We start from the raw sequence: 20,932 nt of genomic DNA on the forward strand, positions 1-20,932 counted from the left end.
ATCATATTTACATGAATTCAAAAGCGATTAAAAATATAAAAATAATACAATGGTGCGTAGTTGAATTTTAATATGTATACAAAGTTTAACTATTTTTATAATCGTTTTTTTAGAAAATATATAAAAAACATCTATAAATATATACAAATAAATAATAATTGATATAATAATTAACACTGATGTGATGATATACTTTAAAAGATGTCATGAAATTATTTTTTTAAAAAGTTTAAATTATTAAAAATAGGTATATAAATATTTAAATGTTTAACACGTCTCTCATGCAATAGTTTATTTTTGGATTTGTGTACATTTTTTGTATTAATTTTTTTTTATTTATCTTTTACTTTAAAAAAAATAAAAATTAAACTCCAAATTTGTTTGTCATAGAAATTTTAATAATATATTCTAAAATCAATTCTTCTAAATGTTTAAATTAATAATGTATTCTCAATACTTACTTGAACATATGGATAAATTAACCCTTAGACTAATCAAAGTTGGTTACAATGGAAAATTATTTTGTGATTGAGAGCTACAGACATTTTAGAAATATAAAGATTTGTTTGTTTGTCCGGCGTCGAACATGTATATCTTATCCTCGTGTATTTCTCTGCTCTGAAACAGTTCCTTATTCTCACAAGCCAGCTTCACTTAATTAATAATAGTTAAAGCAACTATATATCTTTAATTTGCAGCTTCTTAGTTGAGCAAAAGTTTTCAAGCAATGGCGAGTCTTCCGCTATGGGGGCGAGTTAATGGATTTAATAATCAAGAAGGAGAATGTGTTTATGGGAGCAAGAATCTTGCAAGGAAGTTGCTTCTTCATCCTCCTAACTTCAGATCTTCTTCCACTCATGATAATCTTCTTCAGGTATATATATATATATGCATCGTCATGATATACGGTTACATGCATATATGTCAATAAGTTAAATATTTTATTTAAATATTAAAATCACCTACCAATATAAAATACATATTAAAATATACATGATATATTATTAGTATTATTTTAAGTATTTCTTTCTTTTTTGTTTAAGATCTAAAGTCAAGTCGGCAATAGGGAAAAAAATTGCATTCAGCATTGTTTGTGGTTTCTAAAGAGAACAAATTTGATAGGATACTAAATTTGCTGACAACACATGCATACTCATCAAGCAGAGGTTTGAGTCTTAAGAAAAAACAAAAAAAATGACTATTGTATTCTGTTTGGTTTTTTACTTCAGAAAAAATAAATTAGGAATATAATTAATTAATATTAAAGAATATTGAAGGAGAAAATGGGAACTAAAATATAGAAACTCAAATAAAATACTTAATAATAGTCTAATAACTAAATTGTGAGTTCAGCTATATGTTTAGTGTTTCACTCGCATCAAACATATTACTTCATGAAGAAAATTAAATATTTTTAAAAAAATTCAAGAAATTAAAAACCCCAAAGCATCTATAACCATCAATTATAACTAGATATTAGGAAGTGGTTATTACTATTTACTACATCTATATATAGGTAATTTTTTGTTTTTCATACTAAATACTAAGGTTTTGAAAATTAGACTGGTCGAATTAGTTCAACCAATTTAACTGTTGTCTAACTAAAAAATTGTTTTATATTAAAATAATAAATAAATTATAAATAAATATTTAAAAATATAATTATAATTTAATATAAACTTTAAAATATCACTAAAAAAAACGTTGTGTATCGTCAAATTTTTTATTAGAAAAATGAAAAAAATTCGACGGTACTAAAATTATCGTTGGAATGAATCAGACGGTATAAATCTCGTTGGTAAATATTTACTATCGAAATTTTTTCGTCTGACGGATAACCAGTTCGAAAAACCAATTAGTTACTGACACATTTTTTCGACGGTACTGTTGGCACCAAAAAATGTTGTTTCCCACACTATTACTGTCGAATTATTTTCACGGTAATCCGACGGTAATGTCAATTTTTCAAAAAATTTGAAATAAATAGTCAATTTTAATTTTTAATTAATTTATTTTTCACATAATTAATTGTCAATTCATAAATAATGAAAACCTATTATTTCAAATAAATAATACAATGTTCAAATAAATTAAAGTCAAATACATCAAATAATACAATAAAACAATAAAACAAAACACTAATAACTACAGATCCAATTAGTTCTCATTATCGTCGTCGTCGGTCCTGCAGCCCTGAGGAGGCGGCATAGAAGGCGGTGATGTCTGTGTACCACCAGCAAAGATAATGCCAACGGCGTACATATGAGCTTAGTACACCTCCATCTGAGCCTTCATACGCTGAAACCGCTCCAGCTACTCCCTGCACTCTAGCCTGAAGTCATCCGTATCCGTCATGCGTGTGAGGATCTCCTTATACCTCTCCCAATCATTCAGCTCCTAAGCCTGCTGGTGAAGGCTTCGTTGGAGCTCCTGCACTTGTAGCCTCAAATCCATGCCTTTCTCGGGCTCGACGGCTCAATTGGTGGCAGAACCTGACAACAGCCTCAACGTGGAGGTGCGGAGGCTGCTGGAGAAGAATGACCTCATCTTGTATATGTGGTTCTTGTACAGAATTGAGGCGGTCTCTCATCAAACTGCATCGGGATCAACGACTGAAGCTGCAGAGCCATCAACAGTGTTATACCCACTTTGTTGAGATTGCTAAATCGCGACCTCTAATCTCTATGTGTAAGACTCCTGTGTAACACAAGCTATTGTGATTAGTATGATAATATATAGTTAATCTCTAATAATTTTATACCAAATGATCAGATGTATGTTTACTCATATAATCGCCCTAAGACCGCTGATCACCAAATCTCGCTTTGTTCTCCTTTAGCGTCCCATATAAAGTGCAGTTGTAATAAAGAAAATTTAAAATTAATTAATCAAAATAGAAGATATAAACTAGTTAATAAGGTTTGAAACTTAAAGAAAAAAGTAATTACCGCCCATTTCGAAAACCATCGCTCTCTGATTTCAACGGGAATCTTCTTGTGCTGGGCCAGGGATGGTCGTACATCAGCTTAATGACATTGATCATCTCCTGAGTACACGCGTTGTTGTTCAGTGCAAACTTAACAACAATTCACAAACAAAACAATATGACAATAACCATAATCAGTAAACAAGAAACACTAACCAGGCAACCAAACCTAAATCCAATAAACAAGAAACAAAAACTAGGCTCCTGCAGCAATAACCATAATCAATAAACAAAAAATACTAACCAGGCAACCAAACCTAAATACACTAAACAAGAAACAAAAACTAGTCACTTAAAGCAATAACCATAATCAATAAATAGGAAATACTAACCAGGCTACTAAATCTAATCCACTAAACAAGAACTAACCAGGCACTTACAACAATAATCATAATCAGTAAACAGGAAACACATTCAGTCATTCAAACCTAAATCTACTAAACTAGAATCAATTTGAGGTACTTTCAGCAATAACAATAAATAGGAAAAGGGATGCTTATCCCATACCGCCATCAGACCAAATGGTCAACCGTACAATGGGAGGTGGTGGAGGGGTATCAGCTACCTCGCTTCCGTGGGAGGACTCTGAGGCCGCGACATTCGTCGCTGGAGGCGGCGTTGCCGTGGCAGCGGCCTGCTAAGCAATAGAAGGTGGCGTCATCGCCGTAGATGGAAACATGTAGTTGGGGTGGGACCATGATGAATGGTCGATCTGCTAAACCCGCAACCTGTGACACTATTGGGGTAGTCAGAGTACAGGGAGAGGATCCATAATTTTTGGGGATACCGAAAGAATCCCTCCCTCTACCACGACCACCACCACGTCCACGACTAGTAGCCTGATCCCCAGCACCTCTACCTGTCATGATGTATGTAAATAGCATACCAATTAACAGAAATTCAAAACAACAAATCAACAATAAATAATAATACCAATGTAATTCTTATAATGAATACCACAACATTAAGTTCAACATTTGATGATATAAACAGCAAGTATCTTAGAATAGAACCATTTCAACCATAATATGTATTATCGGATCTAAATCAGATACTAAGTGTGGAAAATACTTCAATCAAGCAACTTGGCATTTACACACAACATATATACACAAACTCAATTAGCAAATAATTTCCAACACATTACAATCCTTTATCACAAAGAGATTTAGTTAACTATGCCAAGCATATATCAGACATCCTAAATCAGATAGTAGGTATAACATGTAATTTAAAATGGACAATAGACATAGAGGCATATAAACTCACACTTGGCGTGCACATACATCAAAGATGCAAAATCAACGGAACTAAGTAACAGTTGACAATTCAAATTCAAGTCAATGCTATTCAACTAAATTTCAGCAATTGTTCAACAAAACAAATAGTCTTTTAACATCAACACAAATTCAACATATTCAATACAAAATCAGTAGCATTATCCATCAATTTAGTCAATTTTCAACACTTTCAGCAATATAACACAAACCAATAATTCTAAAATTAATCTATCTTAACCACCTAAAATTCAATAAAATAAAAAAAATTAATTCTAACTAAATTAACTAACTAAAAATAAAATAATGAAACAACCTAACCAAAACAAAATTTGAAAAAAAAGAAAAATAGAGTTAAAAAAACCTAGAATGCAGAACAAGGAGACAACAGAGAAGAGGTAAAGATGCAGCAGCACTATGATGTTGTCGGAGCTAGAGGTAGCGGAAGGATGGTCGTTGAAGGCTGGGTAACTTGCTAAAGGTTGGGCAGCAGCGGCGCGATGATCATGGGGCGACGGTGGTAAGGCGGCACGAGGAGAAAGGAGAATAAGGAAAACGGGAGAAGAAAGGAGGGGTCGATGGTGGGTGGACTGCGACGGAGAAAATGTCGTGATAATGGTTGTCTCGGAGGTGGTAGATGGTGGTCATGCAGAGAGTAGAAGAAGTGAGAGAGAGAGGGATGGTGGTGATGGTGGTGAATCATGAATGAGGGTGAAAAGGGTTCGTGATTTGAATTTACGCCCTGTTTTTGTCGGATTTACTGTTGAAAAAATTCAATGGTACACCATTGTGGGTAACCAAAATGCAGTGTTTCACTAGCTAATTGGGGGTACCGTTGGATTTACCGTTGAATTTTTCCGATGGTAAAGGATGCGCCAATTTAATTTTTTTCTCCAAATATTTACCGGGCGGATTTATCGTTGGAAACCTAGATCTTCCGGTAATTACTTAACCTTACGAATTCGTCGTCGTTACCACCGGTAAATTCGACAGTAAATATGCCACTACTCTGTGACACTAAATCTAATAGTAAATCCGACGATACTCAATATTTTTCTTGTAGTATATCTTGCATTACGTGAAATGTTATCAACTAAAGTCCTAGAATCTTTAGAAAATGTACAAACTTAAAAATTAAATAACAAAGAAATCATCTAGCATAATTAAATAATAAAATAGTTAAACAAACACAACAAATCAGAAACACATCACTAACAATAATCACAATACATTCAAAATTAATAATCAGTAAACTAAAATCACAAATTCACAACACACATCAGCAGCACAACCTTTAAAATAATTAATATAATCAATAATCAAATAATAAATAAACAGCAGCAACAAAACCATAACAAATCAATAAACAGTTAATTAAAAATACAAATTCACAACACACAACAGCACAGACCTTCGAAATAATCAATAATCAATTATCAAATAATTAATAAACAACAGCAGCAAAACTAGAGCAAATCAATAATAGTAAATTAAAATCGCAAATTCACAACATACAATAGGACCTTCGAAATAATCAATAATCAATAAACAGAAGCAGCAGAACCAAAGCAAAAAAGACAAAAAAAATGAAGAATAGCTGAAGAACAAGCGAGCACTGAACCACTAACCTTCAAAGACAATGCCGATAGACCGTTGACCACGACAAACGACGCCGACCAGATGACGGCGAGCATCTGAAAATGATGACGAGCAACTGAACATGACGGCGAGCAGATGATGACAACGAATGGGCCAATCTCGCGAAAGAAGAGAGCATGGGTTGGAATTCGAAGACTTGGAGGTAGTGGCTAGATGAACGGACCGACGACAGTACATTTGAAAAGATTCTAAAATAATAGGCAATACATTTGAACTTAGTTAAAAGAAAAAGTTGAGTACATTTATGACATGGCCGACCTTCGAAATGCTTGTCCCTAGTGATGTAGGCTTGCAACTTTTCTTGAGGCTTATTTTTTTCTTTTATTTTAAATTTATCCTTCTTTAAGTCACAAACAAAAATTATTAGCAAATATATGGAATTATATATCATCCAAATAATAAGGTTTAAAATTTTAACATTTAAATTATATTTATTTAAATTTTAAATATTTTAGAGTAAAATATGTTATTATTAATAAAAATTTGAGAGTATTATTTAAATAAATATAGATAAATATACATATTAAAAATTTAAAATATTATTTGAATATATGTACTAAAAATTTGAATGAGTTAGTTAAATAAAAAAATTAAAATTTAAATAGAATATAATTCTATTTAATTCAAATTATATTAGATTAAATCAAAATAATTTGAAAAATAAATTTAAATTAGCACTGTCAATCATTTGCATAAAATTGAATTAGATTGAAAAGTATAAATCAAATCAATATTATCCAAATCGTTTAAAATTATATTATTTTTACCATTTGAATAAATTCAAAATGTACTACAAAATATAATCTTATTTCATTGATAATACAAATGATAGATATAAATATATCCCACTCACTCTATGCTGATATATATAGTGAAACTCGTGTATAAACCGTTGGATTCTTTTCACGGTTTATACATGTTTTATATTTTCACAGAAACGGCCTCTACCTCTCAAATTTTTTATCAATATAAATCGTAGAACCTCTCCAGCGATTTACATGTATTTAAATCTGTGAAATTTCTTCTATAGTTTATATAAATTTATAAAAAGTTGTATTTTCGTATTCAAACTGCAAAAATTATATTTTCTTAATTTTAAAAGTTAAATATTTTATTTTCGTAAATTACCCTTTAAATATATTATATTTTCCTAGGAATAATATGGCAAAAGTGTAGTTTTCATCATAATAATAATAATAATAATAATAATAATAATAATAATAATAATAATAATAATAATAATAATAATAATACCTTTGAAGTTTTGAACGTTCATTGTATTAATTGTTTTATCATTATATAGTAATCATTGTTTGGTACGTATGGGCACTAGATGAGCATCATATACACCAATGGCAATAATATATATATACACCATTAGTCTCGCTATTTTTATTCATTTTATATCTAATTTTTAAACACGGTTAAAGTGAAGTATCGCAAAGAAAGAATATAAAAGGTCAAGAAAATTTATTATTTTTAGTTATTATTTTTAAATTTAATTTTTTTAATTTAATATTTTAATAATTTTTTTAATTTATATTTTTAAATATTAATAACTAATTAAAAAAATTTAAATTAATAGAATTTATTATTTTTAATTATTATTTTTAAATTTAATTTTTTTAATTTAGCCATCCAATAAAGTTTTTTCAGTTTATATTTTTAAATATAATTTCGTTAAATAACTAATAAAAGTTTAACCAATAATAAATTAACAAATATTTTTAAATTATATTTTATATTTTAAAATTATAAAATTAATAATTATTAATTAAGTTATTTAAAATTAAATGATTAAAATTTATTTACGTATACCTTTTTTTTTAATATTAAGGCTAACTGCAACCAGAACTCATCAAACCTTAAACCTTCAAGAAGTCAACGCTTTAACGAATCAGTGATTGTCGCTACCCCCCGAATGTTTCCTTATTATAGTGAGTGCTAATAATTATATATAACATAAAAACATAGTAAATTCTACCTATTTTTTTCTAAAATAATATATAAATTTTTTTTATATTGTATTATATTTTAATTAGTTATTTATCTTTAATTTGAGTTATTATTTTAACTATAATTAGATTATATTGTAATTAAATTTTTAAAAGAGAAAAATGTATAATTTATTAAAAGATTATAAACTAATTGTTTTTAATTTTTTAAATTATATTAACGTGACCCTAATCTTAAATTCTTCTTCCTCGTCCCTCTTAGTGTCACTCAATAACTCTTCTTCACCTGTCAGCCTCTCCTAAAATCTCAAACGACCGAACTCCAGAGTTCAAAAATCACGATCGCCAACTCTTCTAATTCGTCTCGCCAATTCCGATACATCTCCAACACTACGCGTGTCTGTGGATCCCTTATTTTGCGTCGTCGCGTTTTCTTGTTCCGGTACGTCTCTCGTCGTTGCGTCCTCGTCTGTTGCTGCTGTCATCCCTGGTCAGAGTCTGCTTCGCTGTGTTTGGACAGGTTGATTTTCTCTCTTTTTTGTGTTCTTAAAATTCTCTATCAGTTGACTTATAATTTAATTATAATCAAAGAGCCGATGCTGCTTGGAAAGCGCGACAAGGATGAAAGAATGGAGAAGGACAAAAGATTAGGATATATTTTCTGTAAATCATTTGGAAAAAAAGTTATATTTTAATTTTTAATATTTTAAAAAATTGTATAATTAATTATCTATTTTAAAAATTAATTTAATTATAAAATAGTCTATCTATAATTAACTTAATAACCAATTAAAAAAAGACACATTATACCAAATAAATTACATATTATTTTATACAATCTAATTAATAATTTAACTGTTGAATCACTAATTCAATTATTCAATAATTTAATTGTATGTCAATTATCGATTCAATAAGTATAAGTTAAAAAATTTTAAACTTTATCAATAGCTCAATTAACTTTAAGTACGACAGATGAATGCAATAGAATAATTTAATTAAAATGTATAAATAAAAAATAAAACTAATATTATATTTTTTTTTAAATAATAATGAGAATAATATGAATAAGTACACAACATCCAAAATATATAAAGACAATAATCAAGTGATGAATTGCCTTGCCACATCTCTCTTACTATTTTCAATCTAATGAATATTATAATATTCATGTAGCAGGTTGTTTTCGCCGTTTCTTATAGAAAGATTTGATTAATCCTTTGTAGTTCACAATATAGTCCAATTCTTTATAGAAGAGTTCCATTCTTTTACTTTGCTATACCATTACATTGAGGTATATATATATATATATATATATGAATTGTCTATGAATATTATTTTCCAACAAGATGTAGCAAAATCACCATATTTGTATTATTTCCATTGTCTATCCTAAAGCACTTTGATAATTTTCCTTCTAATTTCAAGCTATGATTACGCTTTGAATTCTTTGAATATTAGGAAACGCTTTGACTTCGTCATGATAGGAAACATCTATAGCCATTTCCATAAAAAAATATTTTACTAAAAATTATTAAAAAAAACCTTTTTCATATATATTTTCAATAAATTGATGAATACATAAAAAAATTTTAAAAATTATAATTTTAGAATACAATATAAATAAATTCTATTTTCATTTATTGATTACAACAGAAAAATATTTTAGTAATAAATTTTAAAAATAGTGACACATTAATAAAAAAATATAATATATTCTTAGTCACTATGTTTATTTGACCCCAAAAAAAATTAATTTTATGTAATCAAATAGCTCTCTCTCTCTCCTTCCCTCTCCTTGAGGGATGTCGCCGCCACCACCCCGCCTTCAAGGTAGTGCCAGCCTTAGCCTTAGCTTCTCTCTTTCTCTCTATCTTTCGTCCACTTTCTTTCTTCTCAAAAATGATTTTTCTCAATTTTTCTTTATAAATTATTATAGAGTGTGATTTCTCTCTATTTACTCTTTATGTAAGACTAAAAAAAAACGTGTCAGAATTTGAAAAAAAATGTTAAATAATAAAAAATTATACTTAATAAAATAACTAAAAAATAAATTAAGAAGAATTGAGAGGATTCATTTTTTTAATTCTATTTTAATAACTTTTTTGTGGTGTTTTTCCCTTTGTGGTGGTATTTTTTTGTTTCCTTTATGATTAATGTTAATATGATGTTAAAAATCTGAAAAGAAAATATTATAAAAAAAGATTTTGGTTTATAAAAAAAATTTTAGATTTAAAAAATGTTTAAATTTATGTAAAAAAAATATTATTTTACTATTTTGTAGCACATTTATGTAGATATAAAAAAAATTTATATTTGTCTTTATTTTTATTTTTTAAGATTTTTAGTAATTGAATATTAAGCTTCTCTTCGATTATAATTCAACATATAAGATATTTATCTTTTTTTATGTAACATTTATATTGTTACGCTATCTATAAGTACCGTTTAATTTTTTTGTGAAGGAAAAATGATTTCTTCCAAAAAAATATTGATTTTAATACACCTTTTGGTCCTAAATAATTATTTATAGTTGGAATTTGATTTGGTTTTAAAATAATGTCTATTTAAGAAAGTTAAGTGCTTTTTAAAAAGTATAGATAGATAATAAAAATATTAAATAATGTGAATAATAGATATATCGAATGTTTAATTCACTAGGTACATAAATGGTTATTTTAATATTAAGATTTAGGTAAGTAAGTTAGAGTATAGTGTATTTTGTTTGAATTGGTCAATTTTAAAAGTCAGTTGTTCAAGAAATTGAGAAAGTTATTGGTTATCTAGCATAATCCAATTTTTTTTAACTAATAACCCTATTTAAAAAATATTTATACTTCATAATAACAAAAGTACAAAACGCATCCATATTTAATTGATCCTGCTTTATATATATATATATATATATATATATATATATATATGAGGTTAACTCATGTGATCTTCTTTCGTAGTACCAAATTCGCTATATATCTTCAACATTTCTCCAGCAAATTAAATATACTCAAGCCATTGACACGAATTCTGAGTTTATTAGTAATATCACAAATTTTTTTGCAGGGTGAGAATTTGGATCATCAAAACCATACAAATTCAGAAACAGACAATGTGAAGGAGCAATCCATGATAGTGAATGGCACATCTCATGCATTTCGTGGTTGGTATGCTGATGGACCCTGGCAAGGTAATAATAATAATAGTATTATTGCTTCTTTTTATTTTAAGAAAAATGTAAATAGATATTTTTCTATCCCAAGGCTTAAACCTAATCCAAAAAGTGTACTCAACCAAGAAAGATACAACAATATTCAACTTAAATTATAATATATATATATATATATATATATATATATATATATATATATATATATATATCTTACTAATAGAACTTTATTCACTTTTATTTTTTTTTTAATTTGGTTCAGTTAGCAAATCTCATGCATGTTTGTAATATATATATATATATATATATATATATATATATATATATATATATATATATATATATATATATATATAAAAGCTAAATTAATAAAAATTAAAATATTAAACGGCATTTTTAATAATAGAATTTACAAAAAAAAAACTTTTTAAATTCAATTACTATGATGCTATAATTAATATTTTTTATTGTATTAATTTTTATAATATAACTAGGTGTTCAAGCGTTTTTTAAATTAAGTCTTCAATTAAATTTGTTGCGTTTTTTTTTTTCTAATATGTACATATGTGTTACTATTGTTGCTTCTTCTTCTTCTTGTTGCTTCTTTTAATGTTATTGTCGTTGTTGCCACAATCGCGATCATTATCGTCGCTGTCGCCATCGTCATTATCATCGTCATTGCCACTACCGCCTCCTTCATCTTTTTCTTTAATGATGATTTTTTTTTCTTCTCTTATTTAATTTTTTTTTCTTTTTTTTCTTTCTCATCCTCTTTCATTATCATCATCGACACGTCGTATTCGTCTTCTTCTTTTTCTGAGTAAAAAAATTTTGATGTACAACACGTAAACTTTTTAAGGATTACATGTCCAAAACATTGACATGCAACCAACAAAATACGCACAACATATAACTTTTGGTGTACAATACAAAAATTTTGATGCATAACACAGAAATTTTGGTGTGCAATACAAAAATTTTTAGAAGACTATATACCTAGAACAATGACTAACCTAACTAACAAAATACATTAATAGCAAAAATTTGTGTTATATACAAAAATTTTAATGCTATATGCAAATAAAATTTTATGTGTTATAAATTTATATGCTATATATCGATAAATTTGTGCTATGTACAAATTTTTTGTGCTTTGTGCAAGAATTTTTGTACTATATTACTAAATTTCTATACACTCAAATAAAAATTTATATGTTGCAGAAGTGTAAAAAAAAAGAGAAATGATGATGTATGAGTGCATTTTTTTTGTTGGACTTGTGACAATTTAAATGAACTTAATTACAAAAATGCTTCTATTCGTAACATTTATATCTAATTCAATCATATATTTAGCAATAATTTTAATTGAACTTATATCTTTATATTGATGAATGGTAATACGCTTTGGAGAAAGTAAAGATTATAATGCTTTTTAAATTTTATATCCTAAATTTTAAATTCTAAATTTTAAATTTTAAATTATAAATTCTAAACTCTAAATTTTAAAATCTAATAAAAACCTAAACATAAAACTAAAACCAAAATTGAAATTAAAATTTTGCATTGTGATTTAATTCCAACTCTTAAGTATAGTATTATATTTATTTAATAATTTGGACAAATTACTTAATTAAATTGTTTAAAGATTAAAATTATCATAATACAATTTTTGTAAACTAGAAATATATTTGCAATATTTATATCTTTATATAAATCGTGAGAGGCTATAGTGGATTCAAGATTGAACATAAACCGCTACAAGATGTAGCAGTTTACGTTGAAACGCATGATGGCCAGAAACCGCTAGCAATTTTTGAAAAAATTGAACCATGAAAAAATCACGAGAAGCTATAGCAGTTTTTTTCTCAATTGTGTTATTTTGAAAACCGTGTGATTCTGCAGTTGTTTCTTTATATAGGGAATGTCTACAAATATCCGGTATAAGGTAATGGCGAAGTAGTATAATGTCATTTTTACAAATAGGGAGTGAGGAGAGTTTTTTTTTTTTTTATCTCTAGTACATTGCTTTAGAAAAATTCCAAAAAACAAAAGGTACGATGTTAAGCTTACTGATAGAGAACCAGTGAGTATTTTTATTCGGTCAACAAATACATTGTCAAAGCTAAAAATCAGTATATTGTAAAAGGTTTGAGTGTGTGGGACAAAGTGGGTAAAGAAGTTGTTCTACAAGATTTCTATTGCGGTTGCGTCAACTGGTGTGAAGTATAAAACATTTGTGATAAGGTCCAACGAAGATATACAGGTTTTGTTTCATTGTTGGCGAAGTTTTCCAGAAGTGAGAATACACGAGCTATATATGCCAAGCTAGAAGATGGCGTCGACAGTTCTGGGGCATCAGCACCAAATTTTCAGTCGACTACGGTGAGAGTGCTTCTACCTTGATGCTTGTCGTTGCGCCTGCTTTTCTATTGATTGATCCTCCTTCTATTGCAGTTGGGATAGTTAGGTCACCCTGTCTGATTCCGAATATTGCATGTGAGGGCGAACCGGATCGGGTTAAAAATGCGATGCCAGATGATGATTCGGGTGAAGAGCCTGCTGGCACTATTGGGGACCGTAATGAGGATCGGATACCCGGACTAACCTACCAATATATCAGAGATCGACAAGTTCTGGTACACACCAACATCCTCCACATTTTTCAACCCTAAACTTGGAGGCCATCGATCAACAACCAAACATTGATCCTATCTTTGGAGGTCAAAAATTGTATGAGAAAAATGCTGCTATGAAACCACTATAGTCTCTTGTGATTTCTTCGTGGTTTGATTTCCTCAGAAAGATATAGCGATTTTTGGTCATCACGCATTCTAACGTAAACCGCTACACCATGTAATGGTTTACGTTCAATCTTGAATCCATCATAACCTCTCGCATTTTTTTATAAAGATGTAAATGTTGCAAATGCGTTTGCAGTATTAAAAAGTTATATTCTAATAATTTTGATCTCCAAATAATTTAATTAGGTAACTTGTCTTTACAATAAATTCTAATGATTTTCTAGGATTTCTCTTTACAATTTACGACATGCTTAGTATGAATTAAAGTATTAATAATATTTTTTATTAAATAAATTAAAAATTGCTATTTTAATAACTCGAAGCATATGTTGTGCTATTAATATTGACATCTGGACAGGTGAAGCACACTTGTATAAAATGGAAAAGGTGATATTTGAAGGGAAATCTGAATTTCAAGAGCTTCTTGTATTTGAGGTATGCTTTGGCAAACAATATTGAGAATATTTGATAGTCCTTCCAAAGCTTACTTGTTTGCATTTCACAGTCAGCAGGACATGGCAAGGTTGCAATTCTGAATGGATATCTCCAACTGACAGAGAAGGATGAGTTTGCTTACCAAGAGATGCTCACTCACCTTGCTCTCTGTTCCATTCCAAATCCTAAAAAGGTTTCGTTTTAAGCCATATAACATGGAATATTATCCATTATTTACGTCAAATTAAGGAATCAAAAGGGTTTATGAACATTTCAGGTGTTGCTAGTAGGAGGGGGAGATGGTGGTATTCTTCGAGAGATATCTCGCCATTCCTCGGTGGAGCATATTGACATATGTGAAATGGACACCATGATCATTGATGTATGTATCTACTACCCTTCATATTTTAACTTTCGCATGGTTTTCTTATCAAGTTTCACAAATTAAATTAAAATGATGAGTAGCGCACTTAATTAAATTTAGGATAAAGTACTATTTTAGTATAGACGAAGCCATAATTTTGTCTCAAAGTTTTAAGTGTCCTAATTATATGTCGAATATTTTATTTTATCCTATTTTAATTACTTGATAAAATAAAATTAAAATTTTTTCTTCTAAAAAATACCATTTTGTTTATTATGATTTTTTTTAGGTAATGACAAAATTGTAATTGTAGTCATTATAGTGATGGTTAAAGTGATTTGAGAATACAAATGACAGAAAAATAAGAAAAAAAATATAATAATAAAAAATAATATTTTTGAATTTTTTTTTAATTTTGACGAAAAAAGGACGAAATAAAATATCTAAAATAAAAATAATATATTTTAAATTTTAAAAACGAAATTAAAATTTAACCAAAATGGATGTTAAATACTAAAATAGTATTTTATTCTTAAAATTAAAATTAAAGAAATGCTGCGCATGTATACAAATAAGGCTCATCTAAAGTAAATAAAATGAACAAATAAAAGTTTAATCATCCCTAAATTAGAGTAATAATTAAACTCTTTATTTTATTTTATCATTTTTCAGTTAAAAAAATTCCTTTTCCCATGTATATATATACTCTCTCCTCATCGATCATCACTTTCTTGATGTGTTTGATTGAGCTCACAACAGGTTTATAAGCAATTCTTCCCTGATATAGCTGTTGGTTATAAGGATCCTCGAGTGCATGTTCACATTGCCGAAGGTAACTAAAAAAATATTAGATAAATTCTTAAATATCTTTAAGAATGATTTTTGCACAAAACTAATGTGCAAAATTAAAGTTTTATAAATTAGATAAGAAAAATTTTATTGCTATGTATATTATATCCTTTCTACTTCAATTATTATTTGATGAAATCATTGAAGTAACAATAACAATGTTACATATATACAAAAATGTAATTTTGATGGGCATGCAGGTATTGGGTTCATCAAATCAGTTCCTGAAGGGACCTATGATGTGATCATATTGGATGCTTTCAATTCAATGGGTAAAGATAGTTGTTTCAATTCAATTGAGAATATAGTGATGATTAAAGTGAGAAATGAAAGAGGTGGATATATATATATGCAGGACCATCTGCAAAGGTGTTGTCAAAGAAAAGCTTCTTAGAAACAGTAGCAAAGGGTCTAAGAGCAGGAGGAGTGATGTCTGCTCCTGCAGATAGCTTGTGGCGTAAAGGATTTGTGGTTGCAGATACCATCGCACTTTGCAAGAAAATATTCAAAGGCTCAGTCAATTATGCTTGGACAACCATTCCTGCATATCCCAGGTAATAACCTTTTTTATTTAGGACATTCTATGCTACTCATGCTCAAAATTTTCAGCACCTATAGTTAGAACAAGTGTGTATTCTTTTTATTTTTGCCGTAAGCACTATGGTCTCATATTATTACTGACTAATCCTGTTAGATAATCAATAGGAGCACACTCAATTACTATCATTTTATTTTAAGTTTTTTTTTTTTTTAAAGGATGTGCATAAAAAAATCTAAATTTAAATAAAAAAATATAAAAATAATCTAAAACCATTTTAAAAATTTTAAATTTATTTTGAAAATTCTAAAATTATTTTAAAATTTGCTAATAAAAAAAACATCCGAAAATGTATAAAAAAAATCATCCAAAATCTAATAAAAATAAATATCAAAAATCATTTTTAAAAATTTCAAAACCTAACAACGAAATATATAAAAAATATTGAAAAAAAAAACATTTAAAAAATTAATTAAGAACATCTAAAATTATTAAAAAAGTCATCCAAAATTCAAAAAGTAAAAACATTCAAAGCATAAGAAAAAGAAATATTTGAAATTTGAGAGAAAGAAACATTCGAAACTAAGGAAAAAGAAACATTCAATACCAAGAATGAATGTCATGGACTAAGAAAAGCCACATTTGTTGTGTTTGAATGTCATGGGACACGATGTCTAAAACAGAGGTTGGTGCGTTTAGGAAGGGAGGACTACGGCGGTGATTGACGGTGCTGCGTTTGTGACGGGAAGAGTTGCAGCGGTGATCAATGGTGATGTATTCGCGAGGGGAAGAGATGCAACGGTGATCGACAAAGCTGCATTCGTGATGGAAGAGCTACCACTACAAGAAAAATGATGAGTACCGTCAGATACAATTCGACAGTGTAAACTTCGTCAGTAACTAATTGCCGATAGATTTATTTTTCTGATGTTAGTTACCGTTGAAAATTATCCGACAGTACAGTTGGCGCTAAACATTGCAACTTCACGCCGCATTACCGTCAACAAAATCCGACGGTAAGTTTTTTTAATTTTTTATTAAACTAAATTATTCTTACCGTCGGGTAATTCCAATTGTAAATTTGACAGCAGCCTTAATTTTTTTTCGAACTTATAGTAGATCCCAATAATTAATAATTGATAGTCAACTCCCAATTAATAAAGAATAAATTAGTAATTTATCTGAAAACAATGATTTATATACGATGTGAAATATCAAATATACAAAATTAAAACAAAGTCCTAATGACTATGGAGTCTAATAGTCATCGTTGTCGTAATCAAAACAAGGCATGCTTGTGTCACGTCAATCTATCGTCATCCTTACCTGAAACAATGTAATTATATTACAATCTAATCAAAGTTTGATAAAGAAATAAATAAGATAGAACTAAGTCTAGCGTGCGTTGTAATTATATGATCTTATTAAATAAAGTTCAAACATACAACAAGCTAATTAAATTATGTTTAGGTTAACATTATTTAGATTCATCATCGTCTTCTTCCTCTGGTTCATCATCCTCCTCTTCCGAAGTAATTTCTTGATCATCAAACTCGTCATCTTCTTCTTCGTCTATATCGACCTCCTCTTCTTCTTGACATCATCATCTTCTAGTGGTAGTATCTCATCATCCACTTTAAGGTCAATGATGTCATCATCCATAATAACCAACCTAAAGATGATTGAATCACTGGTATCAACCACCATTTTCAAAGGAGTTGAGTCATCAATTTAGTAAGGTTGAAAAACCTCTGTCCTATTAGATCGATGCGACTTCTTAATTTAGTCTTAACTACAACCATCTAATTAGACTTGTATAACCCCAGATAAGACAAATAATATACTTATCGTGCATAACATTCACCTGAAATAGACCAATCTAGACATTCTTTCTTCATATAGATTATGTTGTTTTTTAGGAGTTGTATTATCAAGTGTTGTATTTATTTTATTTTTCAAGAATTATGTTGTTTTTCATATAAATTAACAAAGACTGAATTGAATTTTACTATTATGGTTAAACTAGAAAAATAGTGTTGTTATAATTAGTTTTTAATGGTCTATACTACTAAACTTGATTAATTCCAATTATTCTTTGTTGGGCCTAAGCCCATTCCCGATGAGCTTAGTAGGTATGTCGTATGAGTTGTATTTAATGGTAAAAGTGCGAAAATAGATTTTTTCCAGTTTTTTTCACACTTGAAAAAATTCAGCGTGATCTTTCATTTTTGATTTTATAAGTGGGACCAAAAATAAATAAAAGAGAGTGTAATGAATACTTAGATTAAACACTGCACACTATCTAATTTTTTATTCAGTGGAGAGAATCTACTCCCTAAAAGTGCTAAATTCCGCCAAATATAAAACTTATAAAGGTGCTAAATAATTAAAAAATCTGAATTTAATTTGTGATATTTCAATTTTCTTTATTAATCGAAGAAGATAGTTTTTGATCTTTCGGGGATTAACTTTATTTTTTATAAGCTTTTTTTTTATTGCATGGAATTAGTTATAACAATCCTATTAATGTTTGTTCTCTGATTTAATTTGCTTTAACAGTGGAGCGATAGGATTCATGCTATGCTCCACTGAGGGGCCAGAAGTGAACTTTAAAATTCCAGTTAATCCATTGAATCCAAAGAAAAATGGGGTGGCAAAGGGGCCTACTAAATTTTACAACAATGAGGTAATTCATTTAATTTGAAAACATTCATGTTTATGGCTTATATTAAGTTACCAATTGGGTTTTGTAAATATTTCATTATTTGTTCCAACAATTATTTATTTTAATCATTTCAGATCCATGCTGCTGCTTTCTGTCTTCCTTCTTTTGCAATAAAGGCTACGGAGGATGATGATCCCAACATGTTTTGATACTCAAATGATGAGAAGTTCTACTCTCCTTGAAAGAGGAAGAAACTTATTATATCCTATATTGATTTTAATCGCAAATTTAATATTTATTATACTTTCATTTTTATGTTGTTTTTCAATTTTCTGTTCTGTATGTGTGTAGTTTATATCAATGTGGAAGAAAACAGAAAAAGTATTTACATTATGAAAGAAATTAATTTCAACTTTGTCATTTTCATGTTGTCAATAATTATGTCCACTCCTTGTTATGTCTAGAAAATTGATTCAATTATCAAAGATAAAAAATAATAGAAATGATCTATATTTTCCCTTTCATTTTTTGTTCTGTTATTTCTTACTAACTATACAACTAAACTTGCTTAGTTAGAAATAGTCAAGGTAAGTTATATTCTATTATGCGCCACATTATTAGTGTTTGTAACAAATAGTTTTTTTGAGGTTCCATGTAAAAATATCATTCCAGATGAATATTATATTCTCTCCTCCTCTTTTATTCATGAACTAGTTAAATCATCAATATGAATAATGTAGTAATGCATGTACTACCATCAGTTCCGTAAAGAACTTCCTTCTTGGAATGCTCTAACCACTACTACCATGGTAACTGAATATTGATGTCATGTCTAAAAATCTCTTGTGCACCCTCTAACAGGCTTGCGCTCAGTATGTAATTCAAGGTGATATACGATATTCTTCTACAAGGGGATAGTGTATTCACCCAAGGATAGATGAAGTGTGTTCACATTCGGCCTCTATTTTTTCATGAAGACAGATATCAAGATATTGTGAAAGATAAAATCACGTATCTAATTATAACAGGTTCAACCAATAATTTAATGGTTGAACTAGTAATTCGGTAGAGTTAAACTCCATTTTGGTTCTTGAGATTAACGAGTTGCATTAATTTTGTCTTTGACTTCTCAATTACCACAATTTGGTCTTCCAAATTAAAAAAAGTACACTAATGTAGTCCCTCATGTATTTTTCGTTGCTGAAATTCAACATCGTTAGTGGCGTAGTTCAAGCCTTATCACGCTAGACATATTAAAAGGACGCAGTATGTGTTTTGGCGCTAATGAAGGCATTAAATGACGTCGTTTGATGCCGACGGTTTGAATAATACTAAAACGTTATACTTCTCCCTTTTAATATTGTTCAAACCATGAAATGACATCATTTAATGCTCTTTTAACGTCAAAACGTTTACAACGTCGTTTTAATATGTTCAACATGGCAAGACTTGAGCTATCTCACTAACGGCGTTCAGGAGTGACTATATTGGTGCACTTTTTTAAATCTGGAGGACCAAATTATAGCAATTGGAAAGTTAGGGACCAAATCAGTGCAACTCGCTAATCTCATGGACTAAAGTGAAACTTAACTCAATTCAGTATTCTGATTTTGTTAATTATCTCCACTTAACTCAATTCAGTATTCTGATTTTGTTAATTATCAGTTCGGTTATGATAACTATAGCGATAACTAATAGATGCAAAAATTTAATTAATTTTAAAGTTAATTAAAGTTTTTTTTGGTAGATTAATTAATTAAATTATTTATTTAAAAAATTTCATATTTTATGAGACATTTGGGTCCAAATAATCTCTTGGACTCTTGGGCTGCCAGTTAGGGTCGATAACGCCTGACTCTAGTCCTTTTTTGTACTAATTGGGCCTTTAAATATTAAGGAAAAGACTAAATCCAAGATTAATGTCCCAATAAAATGTTAACTTTCAATTGCGTACTCGACCAGAAAAAAAAAAAACTTCAAGTCTTCAATTGACTCATGACCAGAAAACATATTCGATATTTCCTTCAATTCATAACTACCGATCCCCGTTATTGTAGCACAATGGAGGAACTGTTGTTATTATATCATTAAAATTTAATACTCCCTTAAAATGAAACAATAAAAAAGAATATCCCAATGATGTGTACGCAAGCACGATCTTTGATTGTTGATTCATTTTGGGAGTTTAAAAAGGTAAAGAAAGAAAGAAAGAGGATAAGAGTGGAACATTCGAATACTAT

General features: G+C 28.8%; 1 protein-coding gene across 1 annotated transcript; it reads left to right on the plus strand.

Annotated features, from left to right (window-relative positions):
- Window positions 1-579: 579 nt before the first annotated feature.
- On the plus strand, window positions 580-19,112 carry LOC112799836 (spermidine synthase 2). The gene is made up of 10 exons (XM_025841846.2): window positions 580-874; window positions 10,938-11,061; window positions 14,200-14,276; window positions 14,347-14,469; window positions 14,554-14,658; window positions 15,400-15,472; window positions 15,690-15,761; window positions 15,845-16,043; window positions 18,587-18,713; window positions 18,827-19,112. The coding sequence occupies exons 1-10, from the start codon at window positions 728-730 to the stop codon at window positions 18,899-18,901; spliced, it is 1,122 nt and encodes a 373-aa protein (XP_025697631.1). The 5' UTR covers window positions 580-727; the 3' UTR covers window positions 18,902-19,112.
- The last annotated feature ends 1,820 nt before the right edge of the window (window positions 19,113-20,932 follow it).

This window comes from Arachis hypogaea, chromosome 5 (assembly GCF_003086295.3).
Source record: "Arachis hypogaea cultivar Tifrunner chromosome 5, arahy.Tifrunner.gnm2.J5K5, whole genome shotgun sequence".
NCBI lineage: Eukaryota > Viridiplantae > Streptophyta > Magnoliopsida > Fabales > Fabaceae > Arachis > Arachis hypogaea.